General features: G+C 43.6%; 1 protein-coding gene across 1 annotated transcript; it reads left to right on the top strand.

Annotated features, from left to right (window-relative positions):
• Positions 1–22537, top strand: LOC139658256 (rho GTPase-activating protein 32-like). The gene is given in 23 exon segments (XM_071536340.1): positions 1–148; positions 5606–5719; positions 6847–6952; positions 7160–7251; positions 7622–7706; positions 11409–11495; positions 11675–11812; positions 11997–12089; positions 12213–12242; positions 12244–12336; positions 12575–12652; positions 13364–13445; positions 13602–13751; positions 15081–15183; positions 15342–15486; positions 15863–15945; positions 16483–16590; positions 16768–16913; positions 17059–17272; positions 17521–17666; positions 17869–17943; positions 18149–18862; positions 19123–22537. Coding segments are annotated over 22 exon segments (5187 nt in total). The 5' UTR covers positions 1–148; positions 5606–5630; the 3' UTR covers positions 21453–22537.
• Positions 22538–24690: the final 2153 nt, after the last annotated feature.

Genomic DNA, 24690 nt, shown 5'->3' with positions numbered 1-24690 from the left:
ACGAAACAGAGCCTCTGTCTGCCTGAGCGGTTTTTTTTTTGTGTGGAGTGCGATGCTGGAAAGAAAATGTTTCCTCGTCGAGAAGCTCAGCGCTGTGCAGCATAGAGAGAGCAGCGGAGTGGAGAAGCGCGGTGTTGCACAGTTACAGGTAGGCTGTTGTGAAGGGAATTGTCCATAACTATCACGTACTGTACAGACCATAATACCTCGACTAGTATTTTAGGTGCTTTCAACGTCCTTAATGTAGACTCTTGACGCTTGCATTTGAAAGTTTGATAAGCAAATGAACACTGAAGTTGAAACAAAGGACAATACGTGTGTGTGTGTGTGTGTGTGTGTGTGTGTATCTGCTGCAAGAAGCTGACTGGTTGATCTGTCAGGCCTGCAGGGCACAGTACACCAGTGGCCTGCTAGGTACAAACTTTTCCAGGTGGCTACAGGACTGGCAATGTGTATTGAATTGCACCCCAGGATAATGATTATGAAATGAATCTGTGTTTACCTGTCAAGATGATTTCTGTCATTCTCCCTGAAAAGAAAAATCATTGTAATATCCACATATGGGACTCACAGTGTGTCCATGGCACCCAATATTGACTTAATAGTGAGGCAATAGTACTGTGGTATTTTTTTTATCTCCTTTAAAGTCACTATAATGTTCCTTTATACACAGGGACTTAATGCTTTGCTGTGGTATTTGTATAGTATCTTTCTACAATCTATTATAGGATTAGTGTAGTTTTGTAAGGGTTTCCCCCATCCACATTAGGTTACCATGACTTCTTTTGATCTTGATTTCATTACAATTTGAATTTGCAGCATTCACTGAAAGACCCTATAGTGACCCTCTATTGGTACTGGAGCCTACTGCTACTGTCTATTGCAGAGGAGGTAAATTTGACAGGGATTGTGCTCTAAGCAGAATGGGATATAATTCACAGTAAGGCTTTGGCTATCATCCTAGGAATCTCCCTTTTTGACAGACGAGCCGCTTGTTGATTAAATGTTTGGGTCTCTGTTGTGTACAACTTCATCGGCCTGCTGTTCAGCCTGCTCTCTGCCCCTCATCTGTTCTGTGATGAGTCCGACTCCGAAGGTTGCAGGACAAAGATTGAGCTATGACACTGATTCAGTGTGAGATGAAATAAAGTTAATCTCACTCTGGTAGATTTCAAGCAGATTATAGGATCATATGATCACCTCCCCCACACACACACACACACATACACACCCTCCCCAAGAAGTGAAGCAGTGACAAAGCTCCAGTAAAGATGGTTGTTATCTAAGTTCTCAGTCTGGTATCTGCAGTGTGGCTCGCTCAGACAACAGCACACCAAATCCTGCATGGTGGAGAGGCGATGCCGTCGCCCGAGGCAGATTGGACGATGAGTCAAAGCTGCTGGTCAAAGGTTCCTCCAAGGTTTTCATTTCCTCCTCTTGCTGCCTCATCCTCAGTCTGGAGGAGCATCAAGTCACGATGGACGGGAGAGGTTGTCATAGCAACCGCAGGCCTTTCTCCACTGCGTCTCTGGCTGGTATTGACTGCATTCCAGCGCTCAGAATGAGAGCATGAAACCAACTTTCCCTCATTGCCACTTGGGTCTGTCTCTTTCTCTGGGGAGGACTGTGTGTCCTGTTCTTTATTTGTGCTATTCTTTATCTGCATTAAATTCATGGCACGTTAAAGGTGCAGTTAGTAAGATTTTTACTGTTCCATAGCACAAAATGACCAGAATTTATTGGCAGGAGTTTGATAGGGTTCTGATCAATACCAATAACTCAACAATTATTTTGTCAGGTGCTGAGATTTGTGGCTTTCGAAACTCCTTCTTTCTAGCCCGTAGTCTGTTTATGAACAAACACACACACACACACACACACACACACACATACACCTACGGCCATTTGCTCAAAGATGGAGGACGGTGCTGCAAGCGAGTGACCGGCATCCCAAGACATTTTGTTCTCAAGCCAGTAAAGACAATGACAAAGCGGCATCATTATTATGGTATTTTTCACTGTGATATATTACCTCTTCACTAGACGTTCCTGTTGGATCTCTGCTCTAATTGGCTATCTTACCCATCTCTATTGTGAAAATGTGGCTTTGTTATTTAATTACAGGACGGCATAAGATGTGCCAGAAGCCTGTGGATGTTGTTGCAATTCCTTGGTCAGCTGTAGAGGTCGATAAGAGTCATAGATTACTTAATGTAGGGCTGGGCGATAATTCAATATTATCGTTTATCGTCTTTCAGTGGAATCATATCGTGATGATATGAAGATATTTTAATATCGTGACACATTTCTGCTGTCTAAATTGATGATGACAAGCAAATTTTACTTAAAAACTCTCATAAAATGAGGTATGGTAGGAATATTATTTGAATATTTCTGTTTTGTTCATACCTACCTACCTAACATTACCTAACATTACCATTCGGTTCAATGAGATGAACATTAATTTGGTTATTTAATGTAATGTAACGTAATTATGCATACATGAACCATATCGTGATATATATTGATATCGAGAAAAATCCTTATGATTATCATGATATTGATTTCAACCATATCACCCAGCCCTAACTTAATGCCCCTTTAACGGCAACATTAGTATTGCTGTCTGTCTTTAAGCCTGTGTGGGTGAGTCTGTATTGTCGTATCCCAGGCACAGCACCAATACAGACAAAGGTGGCATCAGCCAAATGGCAGTTTTTATGTTCCCTCTCCTTCTCCTTGCCAAACTTCCCTTGGCCTCTTATATGTGATAAAGTAGCTGAGTCTCTAGCCTACTTACTATATCTATGGGGTCTATCCATCTACGTCTTATAATGAAGCAAACTTGCCTTAGACCAATGTGTTGTGTGTAGGCAGCAGCTCCTCACGTCATCATATACTTGCTAATACAGGTTTCATAAACACCATGCACGATTGCGTAGGCTGCCCTATTTTTCTTGAAAATGCCATGTAGGCCATCAGACATCAGGGCTAGATCTATGCTACTCCAGTCTCTTGACATCAGAACCACATCTCTCCTGTTAAGTGTTACAGTTAGATGTCTCTTCTCTTTTGTACGTGCATCAAAAATAGATTTATTCTAAATGCCTCAGACATGACTGACGGAGAAGTAGTGGAAAGATTATTCCTGCCTGATTTACAGTACCTGTGTGCAATAGTGATTCCAAGATTTCTAACAAAAGACCGGTTACTGCTGTGAAAATTGTGGTTGTCTGTTTTTTTTTTCATCATTCTGTTTTCCCGGCCTAATATGCTCCCCAAATTTTCAGTATATGCTACCCATCTTTCTCTACCATGGACAGTAACCCATTCAGAGTAAGATCACTTCATAAAATATTGACTTATTTACTACAGTAGCAGCTTCTCCTCAACACCTTGTCTTTTGATAGCTCAAAATAGACTAGGCTATTGAGGCCATTACCAAAATAGTCTACTTTTCAGGTATTGTAGTTTTCATAATACCAAAGGGGTGCTGTAAGGACATTCACTTGTTCGCATGTTGCTTTCAACTCTTCTCCCCCAAGGTCTTAGAGATGGAAACAAAAGCCCATGACTTCTTGACTGGGCAGGCAGCTGTGAGTGCACACAGTTAAAACTCCTCTGCAATGTGAAGTACAACATGTTCCTACATTTGAAAAGACTCATTCCCCATTCGGTACAGTCAGCAAGGTCAGGTATTGTACTGTGTGTGTGTGTGTGTGTGTGTGTAGGCTACTATATAACATTTTATCATGGAGTGAACGCAGCAGCTAGGAATCTGTCGGCTCCATTTGCACAGCATAGTCAAAACATTGGAATGGAGGTTTTAGATTCTTTTACTTCTCTGTTTCTGATAATGGAGGGACTACACTTTAATAATAATTACCTTATCTTGATTATGCGGTACAACCTTGGTATTGTCTTGTTCTGTGTACTTCAGATATACTGGGAGGCACTAATTACAGTATTCAATTTGTAATTTGTACTACTAATACTTCTACAGTAATTACAAGTACTCCATTATTTGCTGACACACTTGTGCTCATTCAGTGACGTCTTTCCCAAGTGACACCTAGAAAATTGAATTTGATGCGACCCTTCTCAACAGTACATTAATTTTCCCTCTATGTAATGTACTGGGTATCCTCTGGCAAGGTTATGGTGCCTATGAGAGAGAGGAGACATAAGATGTGGATAGAGTAGAGTCTGATTTGGCCGGTGCGTCTGCCCGGTCACATTCTGCTGAGTCAGGAGGCTTTGTGGAAGTCAGTCAGCAGCAGCACTCTGTGTGGCGACGGGCCAATGGGCCTGGTGGGGAAATGCTACTACAGCAATGGTCGGCCTGATGAATCAACTCTTTACCCCAAACATTTCTATGTTGATTAGGGGATCTGCTGAAGGAGGAGGTAAAACTGCCTCGCTAATTGACTGCAGGGATTTTTAGCACTGAGTTTGGAGCTCGGAAGTGTGAGAAGAATCCTGTTTTTGTTTTGTTTTTTTTGTTTTTTGCCCCCACATGGCCCAAATTCATTGTTATCACAAAGCATCTACATATCTCTGGAGCCTAGTTATGGGAAGATTGCAGAGGAACATTTCAAGGAGTCTAATTTCACTTTATCAGGGCATTCCTTCTGCTTGTTTACAGTACATAAAGACAGCAGTAGTAGTAATGCACTCAGGTCCCCCTTACATAGCGTATGGGTAGAGTGTCCTGATAGGGGCTGTCAAAACAACACTAACGTTCCCATGGATGGGATCGGCTCTAACTTCCATATACACGTCATGTGGAAAAAACAATCACTCAAAATCAGAATTTCTATATATTATCTAGGGCTGGGTAATAATTCAGTATTATCATTTATTGTCTTTCATTGGAAACATAATGTGATTTTGATATATTGTGACATGCAATTCTGCTGTCTAAACTGATGATAACATGCAGGTTTTATTTAAAAACTGACAAAATGGGGTATGAAAAATTTTAAGGAATATTATTTGGAAATTCCAGTTTTGTTTGACATCACACCTAACATTACCATTCAGTTCAATAGGATGAATATTAATGATTACATGATATTGATTTCAACCATGTCACCCAGCCATAATGTTATCCCTGTCATCTTGAAGAGTTTGGTCAAGGTTTGCACACAAGTTTTTTCCCAAAGCTAGAAACAAGTGGGGCAAGACTCCAATTTATCTTGTTGATCAGCGTCACTTTCCGGAGCTGCTCCACTGCTGCTCCACCTTACTGTAATATTTCCCCCAGGGGGTTATGGGTACAATTTTGGTTAAAAACTGTCAGTGCTACATTAAAATGAAGCTCATTTGCTGGTGAAAGCTGAAACATGTTAGGAATTTACAATATCAGCCTCGCATGCATTATCAGTGGAACACCTCCCCAGTGTTGTAGCATGATGTCATCGAAGATTACAGTCTGGGCTCTGTGGATTTTAGCCTTGAGAGAGACGCTTGCTGCTGCAGCCTCAAGTGGGTTAATGTCTGGCGGCTTCATTGCATTGGACTCTTTCTCCCATCCGCCTCCTCTCCACTCCACCCACCCACCTTCCCTCGCTCTCTCCTTCCCTCCCACTCTCTTTCTCTACAGTGGGCTGTTGCGGTAAGGCAGCATCATGGAGGCTGGATGTGTGGTTACCGCGGTGATTGAGAATGCTGCCTCAGGACCCGAGGGAGAACCAGGAAGTGGTGACGTCCTTGAGGGGTGAGTTGCTCCCGCTGCGCTCGTGTCAGCTGATCAGAATTCTGCACAGACCGTATAGATGTGTACCAAGAGGAGTGTATGTGTGTGTGTGTGTATGTGTGTGTGGGTGGGTGTTCGTATATATATGCATTCACGCGTTCTCATGTACATATGTGTGCGTGTGCCTGCGTGTGTGCGTTTGTGTGCGAAAGAGAACATGCATGTATTTAAGTAGGCACAGTGCAATGGTGAGAGTAAGGCTAAAGCGTGGCCCTGTTCTGTGTGTGTGTGTGTGTGTGTGTGTGTGTGTGAGAGAGAGAGAAAGAAAGAGAGAGAGACTGGGGTTGTCAGTGGAAGAATAAAAAGGTACTGTCATCGTAAAGATCTAGATCAGGTCAGAAGCTTACTGGAGTCCTTATAGATTCACATTATGTCTCTCTAATTAGATCTTCTGTAAATGTGGATCACACACAGCTTGTTGTGTGTCAGTGTTCTCCGCCTCATGTCCTGATCTCGTTGGTCTGAATCACCGCATCACGGCATGGAGTGAGTGACAAATCTGAGGCTGTCTCCCTTGTCTTTGTTGCTCATAAAAGTTGAGCTGAATGGACCTCACCCTCCACTCCCCAATACATTGACTCACATTTCAGCTGAAGGTTTTGTGAAGCACTCCCTTGTGAGTGGATTGCCTTTATGGCTCTCTGAATAGAAAAGCTTTGCTATCCAGAACACACACACAAAAGCCACCAAGGCATTGCTTTGACCCTACCAAGTGTGAGATGCTACCATTTTTCAGACTAATTATCTTGAGGATGAGTTTACTGTGTTTAGTCCCACAGATATCTGGTTGGAACTAGATGATGATTTGTTTGGGTTTGTTTTATTTTTAGCATCACCACCTGAATATTAAGGATCCAAACGCCACAACCCGAGTACAATATGTTTTCTGGGCCATGCTGGTGCAATGTCATGATTTGAGCCCCAGCAACGTATGGTGAATTAATATCTCTCACTTGCTCCCTCTGGTGTATTTGAAAACAATTACAAGTCTCATTTGAAAAGCTCAGACTACATGGACACTTAAACTCCATGACAGTTTTCTCTTATGTCCTTTATTTCTCCCTGACTGTCTGTCTCTCTCTCTGCAGAGCCGGGTTACTATCTACTGACCTGGACAAAGACGATGCCTTACCTGAAGCTATCAGCTATAATCCTTCATCAGAGAAACAGCCACAGGAGACATCTACTGCCATGGTACACACACACACACACACACACACAGTGTTGACTCTCTTATTCATATATCAGACCCCTAAGTTTGTATCATAAGTGTCCATTGCTGCACAACAGCTGTTTTATGGTGATTGATCTCTAAGTACTGTTGACTGTTAATAGCTGCTGTGAGAGTGTTATCATTCGGCAGGTTAGTGACTGACTGACACTTATTGATTTGTTTGGCAGATGAGGAGTGATGAGGTCACTGAGCACCCGCCTGAGCCCCTCCTGCGCTCCTGCGTCAGCACGGCGAGCATGAAGGTCAAGAACATGAAGAAGTAGGTGCTCCCCATGACAGTGTTGCTACTATTATAGGCTGTAAACCAGGGCTCTTATCCAGGGCAGTAAAATGAGGACCTGTAAAAAGATGGGCGTGGCAAAGACAGACGAGTCAGCCTGCTGCATCTCTAATCCTGTTCTCTCACATGTAGGCCTAATATCTTTCTCTCTCTCTCTCTCTCTCTCTTCCTCTCTCACTGTCTCAATCTCCCTCTCTTCTCTCTCTTTCCCTTTGCTTTCTCTCTCTCTCTCTCTCCCTCTCTCGCTGTCTCAATCTCCCTCTCTTCTCTCTCTTCCCCTTTGCTTTTCTCTCCATCAAAGTGTGAGCCTGTGGAATACTGATGAGGTGCTGTTGTACTGTATTTTCAGGCTGACGTTCCCCAGAGGTCACTTTCCCAGGTTGGCAGAGTGTGCCCATTTCCACTATGAGAATGTTGACTTTGGCACTGTTCAGGTGAGCGCTGAAATACTTACACTGCATGACTACGAGTCATTTCTGTAGCAGGGAGCTATGTTTAGTAATTGTGTCTTTGGCTCAAGTTCAGTGGCCATTTTGGGGAATTGCAAATGCATTATTCTGGAAATGCAGTCGCATTACTGTCCTTGTTTGTCTTTCCTGGACTAACAAGGACAGAAAAGTCAGATTTGAGCCAATTCTGTCCATGTGTCATGTGTCAAACATCAGTTTTTACAATATTATTGTATCCTCCAGTGCATAGATCATTGTGTCAGCACCATTATGAATTACAATTGTCTCATTCATTTTGAATGAGTCATCATCTAATCAGTATGCTAATCTACTGACTTATATTGATGCCACACTCATCTGTTCACTGTAAACCTGTGATCCTGTCTATTAGTTAAATTTATGCAGATGATGTCAACCAGTGAGTAAATGGGAGAGAGTAGTTTCCTTGGTAGCTGACTGTCTTCACTGGCAAGTGAAGTTTGATTTTGCCATTTGCAGCGTCCTCATTTGACCTTCTTTCCTTGCTTCTAGCAGGCTCTGACTGAGGCAGTTCACTGTCCCAGAGGGCGGAGGAGAAATAGTTTAAGAGTTTCATTCTAAAATGAGATTGAAAAATGTAAAACCTCCTCTGACAAAATAATTGCGGTGATGAGAATAAAACTCACTATTATCTCTATATTATTATCTCTTGCAAACTTTGCTTACAAAATGTTAATATTTTAGAGGATAGAATTGCTATTTTCAAAATATTGTGAATGAATGAACTTCAGCTAAATTTGTGTTTAAAAAAAAAAGATATATAGCATTTTGGAATTAAAAATCTTCATATACACTTGTCAACATAGAGAAGAGGTACAAAATCTGCAAAGATCTAATTTGAAGCTCCAGTGGTCACCTGTGGGACTTGAAGGAGGACGCCGATGGAGCCAAATCTCTGGCCACAGTTGTTATGGATTCATTGATCCTTCCCAGCCAACAGGGGATTTGAAGGTGTAGCAGTTTGAGTATAAGTAAGAGTTTGTTTGCTGCAGTGATAATGAGAAGCAATGAAGCAGAGGCGGTTACTCAGTCATTTGTGGAAGTGGCCGTTAGCCGCCTGGTTACCCTCGCTGCAGTTCAGTTTGCCTGCCAGCAGAGTGCAGCAGTCTCTTCCTCCATGCTCAGAAGCTGCAAATGGAGCTTGACACAAAAGAGTACATGTGCACTATATGCATGCTGAGGGGCTGCGTCCCTACAATATAGTGTTAATGGACTACATTGTAGCAGACTTGAATCCCAGGATGCACTCTGCTCTTCCATGGCTGCCAAGGCTTTGATGGCTCCATCAGTGGAGTGGTGGGGAGTGAAGCAGCACAGCAGTCTCAGTGACCTTGACAGGCTCCACAGGGAGAAGATGAGCTGAGCGGAGCTAGGAAAGAGATATCCTGTCTGGGGAGACCAGGACCATGCTTCCCCCTGACACTCAATGCTATACATACACACTCGTCTACACACATACACACACACAAACACACAGTGAGCAGTTGCGATTGTCATATTATATAGATTTTTTTACCACTATTGGATGTTGTTGTTTATTCTTACTACTGTATGTTATTGTTTATTTTGTTGACTTAATCCTGAGAGGAAGCTGGCTGACAGATGAGACTCTTTGTTCCTGTGGTAGCTCCCATGATGCATTTCCCTGTCTCCGTATTCGCAGAATGTGGCGTCAGAGAAGGAGAGTATAGATCAGGTCTCATGTATCCTCGTCGCAAAATAGCACAAGGACAGCAGACTGCCTCTCCCTCTCACAGACACACACACACACACACACACACACACACACACACAAACACACACACACGACTGATTCCACTCTGGATTAGCTCCATTCTCGCCTTGAGAATGGGATGAATGAGGATTGTTTTGAAATGAAGAAGGGTCGTCTATCTCCTGCAGCTTTGCCTGTGTATGATGGATGAGCGCGTGCGTCTGTGTGCACCGGTTGAGCCCATTTACTGCCAAGCCCCTTTGTCACCAGAGAAGGGTAAAGAGAGGGAGGGCAAGATGGAGAGTGGGAGGGAGAGATGGAGGCAGAGTGCAAGAGAAGAGGGAGGAGGGGGGAAGAGGCTGAGAGAGAGAGGGAGGCAGCAAGGGGTGTAAGAAACAGTGGGAAGCATCCTCTTTTCATATTTTCTGCTCTGAATGGAGCAGTGCGCACATGATCCAATACACTGCGAACAAGCGTTTTACGTAAGGCGGCTGGGGACGGGCGAACAGGCGAGCAAGCAGCGTCATTTTATTTTAACTCTTCTGAAGCCAGCGGCGAATCTCACGCTGCCCTTGGTCTTAACTTGGCTTGTTGGAAACGCTTATTGAGATCCAGGACTGCAGTCGCACACCATGAGAGAGACGCTTCCTGCTGCTGGCCCTCTGTGGGTGGATATCTTAGATGCTTTAGCGGCAGGTAACTTGAATGTGTGGATGCTTATGTATTCATTTGAGCTTTTGGTGCCAGATGTTCTTGAATAAATAATGTCTGCAGGTATGTTTCTGTCCGAGGATTGGGTCTGAACTGTGGGAGTTTGTTTCCGTTTGGGTGGACTGTCACAGGTATGAGCATCATGAAGTTAGAGATGCTCATGCCTTACACGGGAACTTTGATTGGATTTACCCAGCATGCTTAACTTTTTCTGAGCCAGTCTAGTGTTTCGTTGCATCCAGAGAAACTCTTTGCGTATCTATAATTCTTCACCATGTCATTATTGCATGATCCAGGTTCCCATCAACCCCCTTGGCTGCATGACTCCATCAGTATTACTTGATTCAGTTGTTGGATTGCGGTTACTATTTCAAACGAATCCTAGTAGTAATAAATCGGCATCCACATGTAAGAGTTCTTCCATCATGACTTATTCACGGACAATTTCTGGAGGCATTTTTTGTTAGGCTGGTTTGCTGTTGAGCAGTGATGCTTAACTAGGTCGCTGTGTGTTGTGTAACAGTGTATCTAGATGAGCTGCTAACAGTTATAAATAACCAAAACTTCCCTTGGCTTCCAGGCCTTTGAAGTCTCTCCTATGCCTATCAATGTATTCCCAAACTCCTATGAGGCTTTGATCTTCTCCGTAATGGGGCATATAGAATATTGGGAAGGACGACAGGAAGGAAGAAGAAATTTGTGCTAAATCTACACCGCCTCCAGGGGCTGACATGTTAGCAGCTTATGTATTATACATTTTATATTGCAGGATTTATGGTGAGAGGGTTTTAAGCTCACCAGTGCTGGGGGTCGAGGAAATCTACACGTTCCCCAATAGGCTCCATCATGAGGTCTTATTCTGCCAAATTCAAAGACAATTTGTCAGAATTGCTGAACAAGATTTATTTTTTAAGAAACATTCCTTTTATTGTATTTTAAAAAATGCGCACCACCATGTTATTTCAGAGATTATTTTCTTGGGTTCATTGTTCATCGTTGCTTGAGTCTGAAAGGTTGCTATACTCAACTTGCATACGCCACTGAGTGTGAAAGTGGTTTTACTATTTCATGGAAAAATGGGGTTTGTACATCATGTTCTTCTTGTATACTAGGTCACATACAGAGTGGTTGTTGTATTATACTCATCCATTATTTAGAATATGGTTCCTCTCAATTTTAAAGTGTCTCTCTGTCTCGCTCTCTCTCTCTGTTTTTCTCTCTAGTTGGCCTTTACAGAAGGACAAGGTGAGGGACAGAAGGCTGGTCTTGACTCCAAAGAGCTCGTCTTTCTGGTCCAGATCACTTGCCAGGTACCAGTACTTTAGACAAAGGACTTATTTATAACGACATGGAAACATACTGGAAATTTGTGGAAGAGGAACATTTAAACGAAGGACATCTAACAGACTAGATGCTATGCTATCACAAGTTGCTCAATGATGCGTCTCTTAAGGCTTACTCTAGTTTCTCCTGTTTTGTTCTGGATTAGACTCGAAGCTGGCTGGTGACGAGATCCTATGAAGACTTCCGGGTGCTGGACAAACACCTGCACTTGTGCATCTATGACCGACGCTTCTCCCAGCTCTATGAGCTGCCACGATACGACACATTAAAGGAAACTGTTGAGGTACCGTAGAATTACAGTTCCACTATCTGTCATCTGTCAGAGAAATTGCTTACAGTTTAAAAGTGATGCTATCATAAGCACTGGGGATTTATCTGGTAAACAGATGAGCCTGTTCTGCTGTATTCTGTATGGAAAGTGAGTTTTCAGATGTTACCAAATCTTGACAAAGTTTTTCTCACTTCAGTCAGTAACCAAGATGTTGGCAGCGTACCTGTCCCGCTTCTCGGCCATTGCTGACAACAAGATCAACTGTGGTCCAGTACTGACATGGATGGAGGTAGATTTCTTGATTCATGCTTACTGACAGTTCTACGCTCTCTTGGATCCCATTAAGTCAATTCAATATTTACTATTAATTCAATACTGAACTCATTAGATACGTAATTATTCTCTTTCCCAGATTGACAACAAGGGGAACCACCTGCTGGTGGTCTGAGGAAGCCTCAATCAATGTCCCTGCCATCGCTGCTGCCCACGTCACCAAGCGCTACACCGCCCAGGCCACAGATGAGCTGACCTTTGAGGTAACTACTGTGCTGTAAGAGATCTGAGAAACATAGTCTCAGTTTTGGGGTAATTTAATAATTTTAGGGTCAGTTGCCTGCTCTCTTCTTCTTTTTGAGCAGGAAATTGTTTCTCTGGATATTGTTTTTTCTAATTTAATCAAAATGCCTTTTTTATGTTTTTTTATGCTCACCCATGATCTATCTTTAAACACCCCACCATTATACATGTATACTTATCATACTCTCTGTGTTCCAGGTGGGGGACATTGTGTCAGTCATCGACATGCCTCCTAAAGAAGACACTGGCTGGTGGAGAGGCAAACATGGCTTTCAGGTAAAACAGCTCCTATGCTGCATTCACATTGTGGCAGTGTGCGGGTAGACGGCAAACCAGATGTGCATTGTTTTCAATAGGAAAACAATGGTGAACTCCACTGGCGGAAAGTGCCGCCGATTTGTCTCCTCTTCCAACGAAAATAAAAGAGTGATTAAGCAAAACTTTTCTTGCTCTAACAGACATTTTGGAGTCTGAAAAAATGAAAGATGTACTGCCAAAGTTGTGTGTGCCTGAGCCATTTGATTTCACTGCTTGGCTTCCTAATTGTTTATGTTGGGATTCATAGATAATTCATTATAATTCCTGAAAAGATATATCTGTTGGGCATTATAATAGATTATATGAACTTGAATATAATAGTGAAAGTGAGCAGTCACAATTTTATTGTATCAATGCTGATTGAATGGACGAATCTCATTTTTAAAAATCACCATGGCAACAAGAAGCCGGTTGACCGACAACCCACGATGCTGACCGTTATGGCTTTTTAAAATATATTTTTTCAGGTCACAATAAGAACGCAGCATAATCAGTTGTGGGACTTAAACAGCTCAGTGCCTTCATGCTTATTGACCTAATTCTGCACCTGACAACAGTTTAATGCACTGTATGCTTTATTAGTCTTTTGATTTTAACAACTTACAATGCATTACCATCCTTCTCTCCCCTTTACTTTGCTTCTGCTCATCACCCTCTCTCTGCTTGCAGGTTGGTTTCTTCCCCTGTGACTGTGTTGAGCTGATAAATGACAAGATTCCCCCCAGTGTTCAAAGCTCTGTGCCAAAGCCAGGTACTGTTCTCTTTTGTATGAGTACCGCTGTCCTGCTCTTTATGCTTTATTTAAGACTCGCTTGTGGGGATACAAAAGTAATTGATTTAAAGTGGCTGTTAAGTGTGAGTGTGTGTGTGTGTGTGTGTGTGTGTGTTTTTGTCCTTTCTCCATCAGTGTGTAAGAAGCATGGGAAGCTGGTTACGTTCCTGAGGTCGTTCATGAAGTCCCGGCCCCCTCCGCAGAAGCTGCGGCAGCGCGGCATACTCAAAGAGAGAGTGTTTGGCTGCGACCTGGGAGAATACCTCCACAACTCAGGACACGAAGGTAAGTGATGCTGCAGTGGCCTCTCCTATTTCTTACCTCTCAGATTTCCTATAGTATAATGCTTTACCTGCAAGGAGTTCATACTGAATTGTTTTGTTTTTTCAAATTGTATTACCCAGTGAATCCACTGCCTGTATAGTGGATTTGTAATACATCACTGTAACGTTTGATGTGGACTGAGTCAGTGGTGCGAGTTATCACTTTTATGCTTGCCTGCATGCTTCTACATCTAGATCTCTCTAGATTTACTAAGAGTCTGTTGGATTTTTATTAGGTCCTTGTAGGTGTAGGTGTCTGAAATGCCTTTGGCACAATAGTATCTTTGTAGGCCATCAGCTGGCCTACAAAGGTTACTATTGTACCTATTGTGCATTATTGTGCACTATTGTGCCAGGTTACTTTTAACTTTAATATGGTTGGACCTGTGGCAGTAATGTATCGCTTTGCTATTCAAAACAATCACAAACTTCCAACACTTGTTAGACTCTCATCAAATCTTCTCACATAATATTTACATAGGGCTGGGCGATGTGGACAAAATCAAATATCACAATATTTTTGACCAAATACCTCAATATCGATATTGCGACAACATTGTAGAGATGACTATTGGTGCTTTCACAAAATATTTACACAATGAGAATTTTGATAAATAATCATCAGTAATGTGGATATAATGACTAAGTTGGTAAAGGCAAATAATAGAACAGCTAGAACAGTCTGGTAAGTTCACAAAATTACATCACTTTACTGTAATGCAGCCTTTAAAACCAGGAAAAGACAACACTTATGCCATATCACGATAATACGATATCCAAAATCTAAGACGATATCTAATCTCATATCACGATATCGATATAATATCGATATATTGCCCAGCCCTATATTTACAGTTATTAAAGTACTTTATAATTAAGATTGACCCACACAACTACTCATGCACCTTGACTAGCATACATCCAAACACTGTTTATTAAATGAATCATTACATTTCAATGGCAGTATAATAAATGAAATTATCAATACATTTTATTGTTCTCTATGCACAGCCTACACTACAGTATCATCAGTCGTTTTCTGAGACTGTAAACAAATGACTTGTAACATCTTTCTGGTCCGAACTCTTTGTCCTCTTGACAGGTGGTGTTGCTAAAAGATTAGAGGTGTTATCTGTAGGACTGTCATAGAAACACTTGTTACATTATTATATTATTTGCCAAGACGCTGATAGCTGGCAAGCATGTAACTACCACTAAGCTAGTTTTCACTTGTTTTATAGAAACCTAATGATGCAGCCCCCTCTCATGTTTCATGTCTCATGTCTTCTAGTTCCCCAGGTTGTCAGGAGCTGTGCCGAATTCATAGAGAAGCATGGGGTTGTGGATGGAATCTACAGACTGTCTGGGATCTCCTCCAACATCCAGAAACTGAGGTTTGTGGCTCTTTTTCTTGAAAATGAGTTGGTAATGGTGACCAAAATAATGGTTTTGAGTCCCATCACATATGACACATTCTGAATGTGTCATATATGTCATGTCCTCACACAAAACTCCAATATCCCTGTATCTTCTTCTCTGTGTCTCTGTCTAGGCACGAGTTTGACTCTGAACAGGTCCCAGACCTCAGCAAAGATATGTTCAGACAGGATATCCACTCAGTGGGCTCCCTCTGCAAACTGTACTTCAGAGAGCTGCCCAACCCCCTGCTCACCTACCAGCTCTATGACAGATTCTCAGTAAGAACCAGAAGAATTGGGGCATGGACTTGGGATGGGGATAAGTAAGGGGATGGGAATGGGCATAGGGGTCAGGAAAAAAGCCACAGAGGGCACATTTCCAATTGATCAAAGGACTGAAGAAACAGTTTTGTGGTTTTCAGTTAATTTTGAAGTGCTACTGTTCTCAAAATGGGGTCAGTGCATTATGCTGAGCTTTCTAGGAAGAGGAGGGGATATGCATGCTAAAACAGAATTGGGGATTAAGCCAGCCAACACACTAGCAGTGCTCTGAAAATAAAAGGAAAAAGAGAGTGGGAATGTCAAGGAGAAGCAACTCCCTCTGCTCCGATTATCCGCCTCTCAGTGATGTGCGCTTTATCCTCTGTCTTCACAGGAGGCTGTGTCTGCAGCCACAGATGAGGAGAGGCTGGTCAAAATCCACAACGTCATCCAGCAGCTGCCTCCTCCACATTACAGGTCAAGTTGGAAGCTCACTGTTGCATCCTAGTGGCCAGAACTGGAATTGTTTGCCTTTAGAAAATGATGCACTGCATCAGAGCATCTCAAGCTGCCTTTCCACGCAGCATTTATACTAGGAAAAAGGTTCTTCTGATGCTGATTTGGTCTGATTATGCTTTCAAAAAAGCCTTTCCTGAGCTATGAAACTTTTAAATTAATCCCAATGTGTTGCCCGTAAAAATGTACTGATAACCATTGAGTGCAGCACAACAAGTGGCAATAAAAGATCATCATGGGGAACTGATCATGTTGAAACACCCCTGCTCTATATAGGCTTTATAACAGGGTTGATGAAAAGAGAGACTGATACTGTATGTTGTGTGTATTGAACTCACTAGTAGTCTGATTCCATCTGCTGGTAAAAGAGAGGATAACAGCGCTAGAAGAGCTATTGGATGAGATGGCAGATTCACTGGAGAAATCTGTCTAAATGGGAATATTTTGAAACTGACAGGTGAAAGTCATATTCCGCATTTGTACTGTCTTCACCCACAGGACTCTGGAGTTCCTCATGAGGCATCTCACCCGCCTGGCCACTTTCAGCCCCATCACTAACATGCACACTAAAAACCTGGCCATCGTCTGGGCACCCAACCTCCTCAGGTGACTCTTGAACTATCAACACTGCCATTAGCCATGTATGGCTGGACGCCAACTGTAAAATTAGCACATTACCAACAGTTCTGTTTCCTTTTAGTCCTTTTCTGACAGTGAACTGGGGCATCTCCCAGTGGTCCTGAGCAGTGAAATAGGTCATGCTGTACTGTGACTGTGTTTCAGGTCCAGACAGATTGAGTCGGCCTGTTTTAGTGGCACAGCGGCGTTCATGGAAGTGCGTATCCAGTCGGTGGTGGTGGAGTTCATCCTCAACAACACTGAGGCTCTCTTCAGCACGAAACTCAATGCCATCATACGGGAGAGCACAGGTAGGTCATCACTCTACCTCAGCAGAGGAAGGAACAGAAAAGGGTGACAAAGATGACATATGGAAGGACATGCAGTATCTCTTCTGAGATTATTTGTGTGTGCATGCCATAGGTAACTCATAGATAACTCTAACTCTACCTTTAGGTAACAACACCTTATCCAGACCCAAGTCACTGCTGGTCTGCTCCCCCTCCACAAAGCTACTGTCTTTGGAGGAGGCCCAGGCTCGTACTCAAGCCCAGCTGAACTCCCCAGTCACCACCCCCTGCCTCTCCCACAGCGAGTACATCGAGGTCGGTGAGGGACCAGGAGCTCTACTTGGCAAGTTCCATACAGTCATCGAGCTCCCACTGGAGAGGTAGTTTTATGGACCACCGGAGCAATGATCTGTGTTATTATTTGTGTAAAGAGAAAGCTGTTAACCCTTTTGCTTTACGAGCATTGCTAAACATGCCATTTGCCATTTGTTGGTGTTCAGCCATAATGCGTTGTGCTGTATCTCATCACTCACTTTGCTTTTTGTCATTTTCTTTTACTTCTGCCTGTGTACTTTGGTTGGACAAAATGACAAGTGATGGAGATGGTTTTGTTTCTGTGTTGTGGCAGCAAGCGGGCTCCTGCTAAGGCTAAGAAGTCTCCCGTGGGGAACTGGCTCTCCTTTTTCCACCTGGGCAAATCCCATTCTGTGTCCAAACGTAAGCTGAAACGTCACCCCAGCGAGCCCAACGAGATAAAGAGCATCGCACTGCCAGGTCAGCTCACTGGTGCCTTACAGTCAGTCAGAAGACTTGAAGCTCCAGTATCAAAATGGCTTTTAGCTCTACTTTGTAATGAACTTTGAAGGTGTCAATTTCTTCATCTCATCTTGACTGTTCAGTGTGTTAAAATGTGCTTTTAAAAAAAGGTGGTAAGGATTTCTTCTAAGAGATTTAATTGCTCTGAAACCATATGCAGGTGGGAGAGGAGATAGTGGTACATTGCGCTCCACCAAAAGCGAGGAATCTCTCACCTCTTTGCACAATGTGGAAGGTAATTATTTATTACCTTAGATAATAGGTAATTATTTATTATGTTACCAAGATAGTTAACACATAATAGATAATAGATAATTATTTTAGATTTTACATAAACCTGTGTTACAGTGCATAGGACTCCCGGTGGTTTATCTTTGTTTTTCTGAGAGTTGAAGGCTCAGGCTTTCTTTGCACGTTAACTCTGTTTTCTTCCATCCCAGGGGAACCCCAAAATTACTGCCACCCTAGACCTCGTTCCACTAGTGAGGCCATTTCTGCCATCTGTAGGGATGACCTACGCAACGCCAGAAGTAAAGATGACCACAATATGCACCTACTGAACGAGAGCCATAATGGTGCTGATCGTGTCTTTTCACCTCCACATCAGGAAGACGATCTTGACCTTTACCCCCCAGCTCCAGGCATGTCCACCTTGGACTTTGACCCCATGTCTTTTCAGTGCAGCCCACCCTCAGCGCTGCCAAGACTGCAACACAACAGGGAGAGCAGAAAATGGAGAAAGAACGCAGCGGGCTCCAGTGAATCAGAACCCATCTCCTCTCCGAACAAATTCATCTGCAGTTCTCAGTCTCGAGATATGAGCCCGGTTTGCGGTAGAGGTGGGAAGAAGTTTACCAAACCGCTCTCCCCTAAACTCAGGAAGAAGTCCTTTAAGACCCTCCCTATGGCTGAAGCAGATGTTCAGACCGCATCTGCCTTCGCACCACGCAGCTTTTTTGACCCACAGGGGGCAGCATCCGCCTCTCCTCCACCTGTCCCCTCCTCGTCTCCCCCGGTGGAGAAGTGTGAAGCTCCGGTGACAGATGGGAAGGAGCCCAGAGCTTCCTACCAACCCTGCAGCCCGCTCAGCACAGTAAGCCAGGCATCAGCACTTACGGACCTCAGTCAGTCTGCACAGAACCTGCCTGATCCAGGTCAGTAATATATCACTAACATAACAGTTCATGCACACTCAGCCTGAATATATTCTATATTTATTCACCTAACTACTACTACTACTACGACTACTATTAATGCTTATTCTAATAATAATAATAATAATAATAATAATAACAATAATAATAATCTATTCTGTAGTTTCTTATCAAAGCTTCTGTGTCTTGTCCCATCATGTCTTACCATAGCTTTGTTTGTCCTGTCATACTGTAGCGTTGTTTGTCTTATCCCCCCCCAGGAGCAGATAGACTTATGAGTTCAGTGTCTGTTCTCCCTCCTCACCCTCCCTTGACGAGTGCTGCGCGCAAGTTGGCTCTGGCCCTGGCTGAATCTGCCCAGAAGGCCAGCGACGGCTCCCAGAGGAGACACACCCACACCCATGTCCCCTCGTACCCTCTCCAGAGACAGGAACCTCCTCACGCCCAGGACAGACCCCCTCGGCCCTCTGTCCTCGAGCTCCAAGCGTACCCCCAGGAGTACTGTGGCCCTCATGTCTCCCCCGTTTCCCAGTGGCCACCCTCGGCTCGCACCCCTATCGAGAGCCATTGTTGCCCCCACCCTGTTCATTTCCTACCCGCGCACCTCAGCTCAGAGCCGCTGCAGGGCACCGGTGGACAAGAAACCATGAGTAACTTCACGCCTAATGTCAGCCCACTGGGGTCTGGAAGCTTAGACGAAGGTAGTGCGGAGGTGAAGGACCACAGAGAGGGAAAGGAGCAACCACTAAGAGATGTGAGGCCTGATGAAACAGAGGCAGAACCCACCTATCACAGTATCGGGGTCTCAACACCGACTCAGCCGGTCCGCTCTGTCCAGAGCCCGTCAACTTCTCCTATCTATGTTAACACTGACTCTATTAATGTCTTCAACTTCCGAACTGTTTTGGCTGAGACCTCCATGCCTGCCTCAATAGAGGAGGTCCTTCCACGCCCCTTGCAGCCACCCTCGACCCACCACTACAGCCCAGAGGAGGAGAGACCTCTGGGGATGGCGGAGGATGTCTACAGTAATCATCATCATAGGCCTAATCTAGCAGGACGGATGCCTGCACCTCACTGCCCTCGGCCCGATGCTCTGCCCCTTCACCTTTCGGGGCCAAAAAGCATGTACAAGCATTCCTCTGACAGTCGCTACAGCACTTTAGGCTTAAAGCACCCTTTGTCACCTCAATACAGACGTTGCCCCAGAGATGAGCACCTTATCAGTGACCGCCACAGGCAGCAAGGCCAATGGCAGAGGTCAGATGAGAGAATAGTTGGGCACCCAGCCATCCGGAGGGCTCGCTCCTTCCACGCCCCACAGATTAGTCACTATGAACTAGCAGAGACAGAGGTCCTACCTCCTGACACCATGTTTTATGTCCAGCAGCCACCCACCCAGGAGGCACCTTATCAGTGGCTGGTTCAGTCTGGCCTCCAGCCTGTTCGGCCATACTATGAGAACGGACGTGCTGAGTACCGTTACAGCCCCTACTCAGATATAAGCCCAGTAGACAGCTCTCACTATTATGTGGACCCCTACCGGCCGAGCGGTATCCGACACAGTCAGTCCTATACCATGCGTTCCACAAGGGATAGTGGGAAGTCTGATTACTACAACTACCCTCCGTACCATGTCCCCCCTGCCAACAGGGAGCTCTACATAGAGAGCAGGGACACCGTTGTTTACGAGGCTAGAGATGCAGAACTTTTTGAAAGAGTTGTCTATCAACCAGTCAAGCAAGAGAATAGATACAGGCATAAAGCTACCAGTCCAGCTGTGTCTCCCTATGAGAGTCCCATTTCACCGACGGACTCAAGAAGTAGAGAGATAATGCACACAAGGAGCAGGTCAGACCCAGGAAATGCCTGCCTTCTCTCCATCGACAGGGCGGACGGCCATCACGAGGTCGTAGCTACATCCCCGACCTCCCCAGGGCCCCAGCAGGCAGAGCCTGAGGTCACCAGGCGACTGGGTGGCCACCGGCCCAGTGAGGAACCAGTCCCACCCAGGAGAGAGAGCGTGTCCAGGAGGATTCAGATCAAAGAGAGCTCCTCCCAGGCGCACCAGGCGCACCAGGCGCAGCAGCAGCCACCGCTACGCAAAGTCCCCTCGCTTCCAGAGAGGGGCTGCCAGAATCTCAAGAGCGTTGAGCACAATGACCGAAGCCATACCCGAGGTCGCGACCAGGATAGGGTAGCTATGACCAACGCTGTTAACAGCTACTCTGGTATTTTGAAACCCAGCATCCTCAGGAGACCAGGGCGATCGCAGAGTATCAAAGAAAATCGTCACTACCACCATTACCACGCCAAATCCCCTCTGGATCCAGAACACCTGGGATCCTTTTCCACACAGCCCAACAGAAGGACTCAGAGCACTAAAGTCAGGCCCACACACTACGACCACATGGAGGGGTATTACGCAGCTCCCAAACCTAAACCCACAAGATCTGGTAAAGCTGTGGCTGGATATTTCCCTGGCCAGGGCTGCATGTCTCCCCACAGACACAGACTGCTTTCCAAAGCTCTGGGTCACGGGGCTTTTCATCATGCTGGACTGAGATCAGAGGCTGGGGTCTATGAGTGATTCCGACCGCTGGTTTTTATCTGATTCCACATCGGGGCCAAAGGAGAACAGCACTTTATCCTCTGCCAGACCAACTGACTATTGTGTTTAAAGCGTGTTTGTTTTAACCTTCAAGAGCTGCTGAAAGATGGTGTGAAGTGGGGCTGAGGCCGGGGATTCAATACTGTTGACGGCACTTGTACTATAATAATAATATATTGAGACGGGATTTGAGGGAGCTCAAAGGGAATGAATGAAGCCTATGCAGAAATTGTCATAAATTTAGGGATTGATCGGATTTGAGAGTTGCAGTAAGAAGCATGTTTGAGAAAATGGTGGCTGACATTATCTATTATTTTGTGTCTAAACATGAGATGAAAAGGTGCAGTAACAACTGGTTTTGTGATTATGATTTTAAAATACTAGGAATGTGTACAAAATAACAGTGTCATTTTAAATGTATCATATTTGTATAAATAATAAATAGCTAGCATATGTGGCCAATGTACTGTACATTATTTTTTTCTATTCTAGTCTGGGTTGTAATTAGCTTAATTCTGTTGAGCTAATTACAGCCCATGTATCAGTCTGCAGACTTCAACATGCACTTTTGAGGATAACTGTGTATGAAACACATTGTCTTACTTAACCTGGTGTACATGAAGCTCCTTGATATTTTTTTCTGTAAGGAACAGAATGCTTTGAATCTGTGGAAAAACTTTGGGTAAATTAGCACTTTTGGTGGTTAAAAAGGAAGATAATGATCTCATGATTTCTAACTTTTCACCTTTCACCTTATCACAAAGGGGACATTGAATAATACAATCATAAAATACCAAGGAGTACTATGAATTGTGTAAAGTCAAAACTACCAAGGTGAAATATGCTAGACATAAAAATTAAAATCAACTCATTCATTAGGAAAGTATATTTTGTATGGCATTGTGGTTTGTCACAAAATGATTTTCTCTTTTTCTCCTTTTAGGGATCTTTTAACAATGTGGTGTTTTACATATGGTGACGTTTTATTCATTAAAGATGCTATTTCAAATCCAATCCTGTAGATGATGATATTCTGTTAAGACATATTAAATGGTTTATTTTAATGAGAGTCTTAAAGAAAAATAAAGACATATATTATAACTGATCATAGTTTGTTGAACTCTTGTGTTATAGTGATATTCTCTTGAGGAGAGTTGTAATACATGTGTAGACGTTTTGTTAAATCCACCAGCAGATGGCACTGTAGCACCACAGACATCAAAGCTCCTGTTAGACTGAAGACTTTCATTTGCGTCTCAAAACATCTCACACCTTTTTAGAATCACTGCAAAGGATCATATTTTGTATGTTCATATTGCTTTGCATTTAGTATTTGTATTTAGTGAAGTCTATTAGCAGAACTACCTGTATTTACAATACATACATGTTCAAATAATTATTAATTCAGCATTATATCCTCCTCCAGTTTACTGAACTTATGACCTCCGCCATAGATAACAATAACATGCTCAGAATATGAGTGTGAGGCTATTCCTCCAGTAAAATAGCTGACTGTGTTACTATCACATGTCTGTTCTAACACGGCTTAAATTGAGTTGAGCGGTTGGAGGATAATCAAAAAGGATCAGTCAAGGTTGTCCAAAGTGCCTTGGGTATTGTTGCTTTGTTAGAAATTATTAAAGTAGCCCTCCCATCAAAACAGCCCCCCCCCCTCCCCCCCCTCCCTCCATTCACAGCTGACTGAAAGGCTTGGTCTGTGGCAAAAACCATTAAGAGAGCCTGTGGACTCAAAGCAATGTCTCCTGGCAGCTCTGCATTGCTCCTGGAGCAGTGAGCCATTGTTTATTCATCGCTACATTGGCATTCAAGGTGCATCCACACTGTTCTCTCTCATAACCAACAAGTTGCAATTTTTATGCATGTGAAGGGTGAAGGCAAATTATTTATGGGAGACTGGACCTGAGGAAAAAGAACGGCCTCAAGCAAAATGGTTTACGTTGAGAGCAATCCTTTTCTATAGGCTATTGAATTCGCTGGATCACAGCAAGATATGCATGTATTATTCAGCGTTTCTGAGGTGGAATTGTTGCCCTACTAGACAGCCATCTGCTTTTTGGACATTGTGATGCATTTGAGACAAGCTACCTTTCAGGATCAGGTTAAAGTCTTATTTTTCAGCGGGGGGCAAATGAAATGAGTGGAAAATGGCTCTCCAGTGTCCCTCCCTCTAGGTTTGCCTCCCGCTCTGCAGGGAAGGTTGAATGCAAGAAATGGTATATCTGAGCAGAAATTGCTTGTGCATGTCTTGAGGTGTCTAGATTGGAAGGAAAATGTTGAGCAAGTCGAGTTCAACTGTGAAGGGTAGGAACTTTCACCTGTATGTGAAATTATTCAGGAACATCTGGTGCCGTCCAGATGCAGAGATGGGATGCGCGAGGAGCCTGGTGCCAAACAGCAGCAGGTGTGAGGCGAAAGGACTGTCACCTCTCCAGGGGCAGGTGATCTGCAGGATAATAGTTGCCCTGTACGGTCTAAAAAGACGGCTCTTTAGAGGTTTATTTGTGAGCAAAATGGTACGCTACAGAACCTTTAAGTTTTAAAGAACCATTTGAATTTCTTAATGGTTCTCAACTGCAATTTACAGAACCATATAACACATGGCAGTAACAATGATTCTGTTGGTCTTGGCACTGTAATGGCCCCTTAAGGAACCATTTTTGGTTGTTCATTATAGTGTAATGTTCCATTTCAAAACATTATTGGTACTATATGCATCTACTACAGTTCTTCATCGCTTCTTTGATAGTTCTTAAATCAGAACCACAGACTACTTACATTTAAATAACTTGGTGGTGAAATGGTCTAAGACTCTACCTCTGAAAAAAAAAAAAACCTGTGACGACTTGGATATGAAACCTGCTTGATCTCACTTTGAGTCTCCATTAATAATCCTAAATAGTGGTTGTTTTTTTCTAGTGAATATGTCTAAAAAAAAAATCATTGTATTTTAAAATGTTTCTATATAATGCAGCGTGATTGTGGCTTCGTAGAGACCCTTAAAACAGAGGTTTTATAGAACAGCAAAAGTGGTTCCTTAATGATTACAAGCCAAAGAAAGACATTTTGGTACTTTTCCTTGTCTGAGTGTATGTGTGACTGTAGTCAGTATAAGTCTGATCAGCACTCTGCCACCCTGGCACAGCGCCACATTGTCCTTGGTGTTGATGGCTTGGAGATGGGTTTTAAAAGAGCTAAT

The sequence above is a fragment of the Centroberyx affinis genome, unplaced genomic scaffold (assembly GCF_046629955.1).
Source record: "Centroberyx affinis isolate AG114_WGS23_722 - 3 ecotype Tasmania unplaced genomic scaffold, CSIRO-AGI_Caff_v1 ptg002859l_1, whole genome shotgun sequence".
In the NCBI taxonomy this organism is placed as follows: domain Eukaryota; kingdom Metazoa; phylum Chordata; class Actinopteri; order Beryciformes; family Berycidae; genus Centroberyx; species Centroberyx affinis.
The sequence above is the reverse complement of the archived record's forward strand: the minus strand, read 5'-3'. Positions and strand labels throughout refer to the sequence as shown.